This window comes from Vigna unguiculata, chromosome 10 (assembly GCF_037176805.1).
Source record: "Vigna unguiculata cultivar grain cowpea cultivar isolate G323 ecotype 2 chromosome 10, ASM3717680v1, whole genome shotgun sequence".
Taxonomy (NCBI): domain Eukaryota; kingdom Viridiplantae; phylum Streptophyta; class Magnoliopsida; order Fabales; family Fabaceae; genus Vigna; species Vigna unguiculata.
This window is the reverse complement of record NC_140801.1, coordinates 46,254,876-46,261,899: the sequence shown is the minus strand read 5'-3', so window position 1 is coordinate 46,261,899 and position 7,024 is coordinate 46,254,876. Positions and strand designations below refer to the sequence as shown.

General features: G+C 33.7%; 1 protein-coding gene across 1 annotated transcript; it reads right to left on the bottom strand.

The window, feature by feature from the left end:
- Positions 1-1,868: 1,868 nt before the first annotated feature.
- Positions 1,869-6,080, bottom strand: FUS6 (COP9 signalosome complex subunit 1). The gene is made up of 6 exons (XM_028052188.2): positions 5,526-6,080; positions 3,991-4,311; positions 3,745-3,861; positions 3,556-3,641; positions 2,562-2,796; positions 1,869-2,318 (listed from the first exon to the last, which is right to left on the bottom strand). Exons 1-6 carry the CDS (start codon positions 5,922-5,924, stop codon positions 2,142-2,144), a joined length of 1,335 nt encoding a protein of 444 aa, XP_027907989.1. The 5' UTR covers positions 5,925-6,080; the 3' UTR covers positions 1,869-2,141.
- Between the last annotated feature and the right edge of the window lie 944 nt (positions 6,081-7,024).

Sequence of the window (7,024 nt, the reverse complement as noted above, 5' to 3'; positions counted from 1 at the left end):
ATCTTCCATACACTCCACACACACAATATTATTAATTAAGCTTATAAAATTTTAAAACACTTTTAAATTCTAGATTTTAAACTATAAATAAAATTTTAAAACTTATTTTAGTTCCTCGTATATAATATTTCAATATTCATTTATTAAATTTAAGGAATTAGAAACAAAAAATTAGTTTGAGAAATAAATTCAGAGATAGTCTAAATTTTAAGGATTAAAAAGTATTTGAACTATAATTTTATTTTCATAACTATAATTTAAATTATTATAGAAATTTACTTTTGCATCATGATTTACTCTTATTTTTAAATTTAAACAAACAAATACATGAACTCAATTGATATTACTGACAAATATTTATCTGTAGCTGACTCTTTGAGTGAAATGTAAATGAATAGGTGGAACAGATAAATAAAGCAAATAAATATAAAATAGGTGTAATGAAATAGAAAGACACTTCAAGCTTAAGTAAGTGCAAGTTGGAATCTGAAACAGCATGTGCTTCAGAACTGCCACGAATATGGTGCAAGATATGCCCGCCATTTTCTCAAATAAAAATTTAACATCATCTTAAAACGAATAGAGGGTAAAATGAAGTTCATAAATCATTTAGAATTTGGATTTTTTGTTATGTTTTGTATTTCCCACCTTGATTTTATGTTTGGAATTAGAAACAAAATTCATCGTAGAATATGTGGTTATGAGTATAATTAATAGTAATTTATAGTTTTATATAAGTTTTTAAAGTTCAAACGAAATCATTTAAATACTTACTTACGCTCATATAAAAGTACACCATCAATATAATAAATTACAAAGAATCCATATTTTTTTGAATTTTTAATTAAAGTTAGAATGTCTTTTTTTTTTGGTGGATACAGGTAATATGGTAAACCCCTTGTAGCCTTGCTGACAAAATTACGTGCATATAAAAAAGTCCATGTTCATTTAATATCTGTCAGATGATTTTATCCACATGTCTGTAATTGATGTACAATGTGAAGGTGGAGTTGAGAAACGCAATTGTAATTTAGAATTGAGAGATATCAAACAGTTTAGATTTAAAGTTTAAGCGTGACTCAGCTATTCACAGTAAATGTCAAAGTTGGAAATTTATACTACTAGAAGTGCATAAAATTATATCCTTAAATTATCCTTTCAATTCTGGAAACTATACGCATATTACATAGGACAAACGAACATTAATGGTGTACAAAATTGTAGTCACTAAAACATTTCACCGTCAAAGCTTGGCTGTGTAACCATACCATTTTAGTATATTAGTGAAAAGTAAACTTTTAATTAAAGGATTAAAATTTCCCTTTTATAAAAGGATATTACTCACGAAAAAATATACAAAGTTCCTTGGTATAAACGGTTAATTTTGCTTTCTTTTATGTGGTCAGATAACTTTACTTTTCAGCATTTGATCATATAAATAACACAGCCTAATATTAAACTTAATTATTAGTAAAGATAATATACCCCTAGTACGTAACCAAAAAATGTACAAGCACTTGTTGGCATCATGCAACAAAACATGAAATGAGACACTTGAACCAAATCAATCAGATTTCACCATCTATAGTATAAAGTCCCATGGTAATTGGTTCCTTTAATTTCCATAAAACCATTAAAATAAGTAAAATTCGTCATAATACTACTACTAAGATTAAGAATCATCAAACAATTAAAACTTAAAGCAGATAAACCCAATCAGCCAACCCCCCTCCAACAGTTTTTTGATAGGTAAGAAAAGGGTTACTTGGTTGGAAACTTCAATGCCCAATAGGCTAGTTAAAGGAGTTGAAATAACAGGTCATGAGAATGATTTTTAGACCATCAAGACTCAGTCTTACGCAACGGAGTTACCGAAAAAGAGATGCGGGTTAAAACCAGAAAATGAATATCTTGTGACAAAATAATCGAAATTATGAAAGAGTATATACAAAAAGAAAGCATAATATGCCGTTCCGTTAAATGTTTGCACAAACGTACGTTTTGCAACGTTGATTGAATCCAGCATGAGGTAAGGCAATCTTACCTTCACTCTAGAAACTTGCTCCATCACAGTTGACCAATGCCTGTGCCCGGTGATATGTATAAAACCACAACTTCATTCCATTATCGGTGGTTCATAATTAAAGTTTCCTTAATGCTCTAAGATTGTAATCATGCTTGATAAGATTTGATCTCAGTAACATGGAACGAACATCACGATCAAATTCTCTTCCAGTTTCTAGAACCCTTTGGAAGGTGGCATTCCTTTGATCCGCATGCCGTGCATACAAAATTTTGTTGTGTGAATCAATTCGAGCCTGCAAAAGGTTCCACCAATAATACTGTTTAAATCTTGTTTAGACTGTTTGATTGTAACGGTACAAAAAGAAAATTGTAACCCCCAATCACTAGGCCGACCCTAGTGGGCTAAAGGTATAAAAAATAGAATCATCTCCAAAGTTATTTGGCCACAGACATATTGAAAAAGGAGAAGTATGCAGATATGTTGATTTTTTTCATTATAAACTCAACCTAATCGAGGCAAATTAAGTCAACCAGACCTGTATCTGATTATCAGTAATCAATGCTTCTAGCTCTTTCTCAAGTCCAGCAACAGTTGTCTTGAATGCATTAGCCATCATGTTCAAATCAACAGACACAAATGGGTGTGTGTACTGGATAAGGGCTTTGTGACGAATTTGATCATAAAGTGTCTCAACATGGTCATGCAAATGTATATCAAGTAATAGGTTTGCTTTGAGGTTCCCAAGGTATTCCAGACATGAAGCATAGTGGCTGTTAAAAGGAAGCAAAGAGATCGAAATAAATACATTCTCCCCATAAAACCACAGAAAAGATATTTAAGGACAGTAAGTAAGCCACTGCAAGGAAACAATTTGAGCAAGATATACATATTTGAATATACATAAATATTTTAATGTAAAACAATTAAGAGTAAAATAAATATTGAAATATGTAACCATGTAACAAGCCCTTTGTCGGATTTCATCAATTCAACAATATTAAAAATGAGAATTTAATTTGTATGCACAGCACTCAGACATTAATCACATTGTTATGTATCATAACTTCATTGACTTATCTCATGGTTGAGACGATTTCTAAGTAGTTGACAGTTCAAATTTTATTACATCAACACATGAAAATTGAATTCTTAAAATACAATGTCTTAATTTGCAGAACACAACTCAAAAGGACTTGAACTATAACCAACCACTTATTAAGCCAAAAGAAAAGGTTTAATTGTATCAATAATCAATAATCAATATAACACACATAGCTAACCTCGCAGCAATCGATTACCGTCTAACTGTCTAAGAAATTGATGTCATACTCTCCACGCAAACCTTCCAATCCAACTTTTTAAAAATCCGATATTTTTTTCAGACAGCTTAGCACCACAAATGAAGAACTTCATGTATTTTCGTAATTTAATTCGAATTAAGTTAACCAAAAAAATAAAAAGTGATGCCGAGTGACTAGTTCCAACTTCGTGACATAATAGAACGACAATAAATGAGAAAACCAACTTACCTCGAGTAAAAATCATTTATCAGTTCCCTTACTTCGGGTACTAGCTCTAAGAAATTGCGGAAGTTGGAATTGTCTATAACTTTGCTCTGCCAAGCATTGAACAATTAAATAAATAAAGATGACATCATCAATGTCTCTGGGAAGTCATTGATAAGAAGAAACATCATAATAATATATTGGAGTACTTGCCTTTAACTCTGCCCTATCAAATGTAGCAAGTGCACAAAGTCCTCCATATGTTGCAACATCTTGAGGTGCGATTACATCATTATAGTGACTTCCCAGTTCAGGTCCTGTTTCTAGAAACTGCATTAATAAATGAAAATGAGGTTCACAGAGTTATAAGCAATTATGTTAATATGTTATCACACATCAAAAATAATAAATGAATAGTTGAATCCCTAAATCCAAGTCAGGGATTTCATAGATCATGACCTTTCGGGCAGCAAGTTTGTACTTTTTGGCCTCTAGATTAGCCAATCCAGCAGCACATCGTAGCTTTGCAACAATTATTGAGTCATGGACATCCAGTGCCTGTTCTGCCTTGCTAACATAGCTTGTAACATGAGGAAATTGACCCATCTCTATGCTGACAAGAATTGCACTCATACACATGTGAATAATGTGCTTTGATGTGGTGCAATAATCCCGAGTTCGGACATAACTTTTAAAAGCTTCCCCCAATTGACCATGAGCATAATAAAAGTCTCCAAAATCATTGTATCCCATTCTAATGCTTTCTTTAATCAAGTTTGTCTGCAAAATTGAAATTCAAGATGAACAAATTGACAGGATAAGAAAGCAATGGCAGTTTATGAAAAAGCGGGTCTAATCAAAACACCATACAAGGGAATGTCATCACAAGTGAACATAATCACAAAACCTATCTAATATCCACTTAGCTTCAAATTTTTATTCATTTATACCTTTGTTTGGGAAGAGTCCAACTAGATTCTTTACCATGTCAATTGTAGGGACACAAAACACATTTACGTGACAAACATAAGGTGAAGCTCCACTGGGAAACTACTTCAGGATCCACAACCATGTCAAACAAAAATGAAGCAACAATTTGTTTCAACATAATGTACATTATATTCATTGATACACTGGTGTTGCTTCTTCAATTTCTGTCTTAGAATGTAAAAATGTACCATTTAGTCACTCAAAAAGCAATCCAAACACATTATAATTTTTAAATCTTGCATGTTGAACACATCTGAACCAAGCCCAAACACAACCACCAATTACAAGATACTTCAGAGTTTGCTATCCAGTACCATACAACTGCTCACAACAACCGTCCACCAAGAACCGTAAACAAAACTATTTGCCCATAAAAACACACAACTCTTCAATGCTCATTGCTCATAAATAAGCACCAGAGTACAAATAAAGCTTGAAAGCAAAGCAATACATACTAATCACCAGACAAAAGCTAATCAGTGAATGTGTACAAAACACAATAGTTGGCGGCAGAAGACCACCATAAACAAATGTTATAATAAAACTCAAACTCTCAGCCAACGGCCAACAGAAGAGCTTGAAAGAAACAAGGCAATTCATAAAAAATAGATAAAAAAAAGTAACTATTCAGTCTCCACTACAAGGTTTAAAAAAAAACAGTTTAAGACCACGTTTTAGTGATCAGAACATCAAGGTTTGTTCGCGTAAATGCACTATACCAACAATAGCCACGAAACCTTAGCTTGCAATTGCAGCCAAGGTCGCATAATTTTCCCGTATAATTTTAAACCATAGCATTCACAGACAATAATTAGCATCAACTACACGTGCGGTTAAAACATCCTACGATCAAAATCTAAAAACAAGTTTAGTGACACACCTAAATTCTAAAAATTAATAACCTAGATTCAAATAAGCTGAAAATAATTATGAGATTATATTTTAAAATAAATTAGTAAATCAACCAAAGATAGGAGAACAGAAGTAAAAAATCAAAAACGGACCCGATACGCATTGAGTTCATTCTCTAGTTTCTCCTTCTTCTGCTCCGCTCTCCGATCCACGGCTTCACACCACGCTGTGTCCATGCCATAACTCGCTCCCAACCTTCCATCGATCTTCTGCACGACCTCCCTGAACAGCTGCGTGTTCTCGCCCTTCTTAATCTCGTCGTAGGCCATGCGCAGCGCCTCGAGCTGCGTCGTAGCGTTGTTCATCTTGTCGGCGATGAAGATGAGCCGCATGATCTTCGTACGCCCCGAGTACAGCGCCGCGTACGCCTCGACATCGAGCTGGTCGCCGCTCATGATCGCGCGACGGCTCCGCTTGTCTCCATCGTCGGCCCCGCCGTTGGCATAGAATTCGTCGATCATCGGACCAGAGGTCTCGTCGTCGCCGTCCATTTCGGTCGGAGCTAGGGTTAGAGTTAGGGTTTTCGGAAACAGGGGTTTGTTTCGGTGCGGGGGGGTTCACGGGGTAAGGGTGGGTCGCGCAGGAGTGGTTTCTACTTCCTTTGTGTCACTATCTATGTATGCACGGAGATTGCTAAGTAACGCTTTCCGTGCTCTTGTTCTACTTCTTAGTACTGTCAATGCAACACGGCGTCGTTTCCTGCATTTTCGGTGACATTGTAGTCAGAATAGCCGAGTATTTTTCTAAATAAAGTTGAAACTAATTTCTCCTTTGTTCCGGATTATAAAAATCTATGAGCAAATATGATTTTTTGGGTTTTTAAAATCAAACAACTTTATTCAAGCATAGTATATCATCTAACTAATTAAAAAATATTAATATATTTTTTAACAATTATTGTTTAGGGTGTCAATAGGTACATTGTCATATAAGATATGGAAGAGAAATGTGGTAAGATAAGAATAACGGCAAGAATAGGGAAAAATGTTTTTTTTTATTTATGTATTCTTTTCTTTTTATTTTGTTGTGTAGAATAGGGAAAAATGTTTTTTTTATTTATGTATTCTTTTCTTTTTATTTTGTTGTGTAGAATAATGTCAGAATAATAGAAAACGTATAAATAGAGACAATGTAAATAAATGGATGACAAATTGTAAATACACTTTCAAAATAGTATGAGAATATCGCGAATATGAATATAAACAAATGATAAATACAGTGTTGAATGTGGCTTTTTTGAATTTTGGGGTCGATTTTAAGTAAAATTTGTACAAATAGGTTCGTTGAATTTTTTTTTGTAAAAAGGGGTTAAGTTGTTAGGGCGGAGGGCGACATTAGAGGTGAAGTCGTCCTCCACTTTACCGGTTTCTTTTATTTTATTTTTTATTAAAGGTAAAACCGTACTGATGGAAGCCTTTTTCTACATATATGAAAGGTGAAGTCGTACTGGTACTTAACGACTTCACTTTTCAGTTTTTTGTTCTCAAATTTTAGCCTTAAAGTTTTAAATATTTGTAAAGTGATTTGCAAAGTTGGAAACAGAAATTTTGAGGAGAAGGTGAATTGGGAGTTTTCTCACTGGTATTCTGTG

Excerpts from the sequence above, each read along its gene's own strand:
- FUS6 (XM_028052188.2), bottom strand. The coding sequence starts at position 5,924 with ATGGACGGCGACGACGAGACCTCTGGTCCGATGATCGACGAATTCTAT. Across the intron at positions 3,862-3,990 it reads ACAAACTTGCTGCCCGAAAG|TTTCTAGAAACAGGACCTGA; the intron begins GTCATGATCTAT and ends TTATTAATGCAG. Across the intron at positions 2,319-2,561 it reads TTACTGATAATCAGATACAG|GCTCGAATTGATTCACACAA; the intron begins GTCTGGTTGACT and ends AACCTTTTGCAG.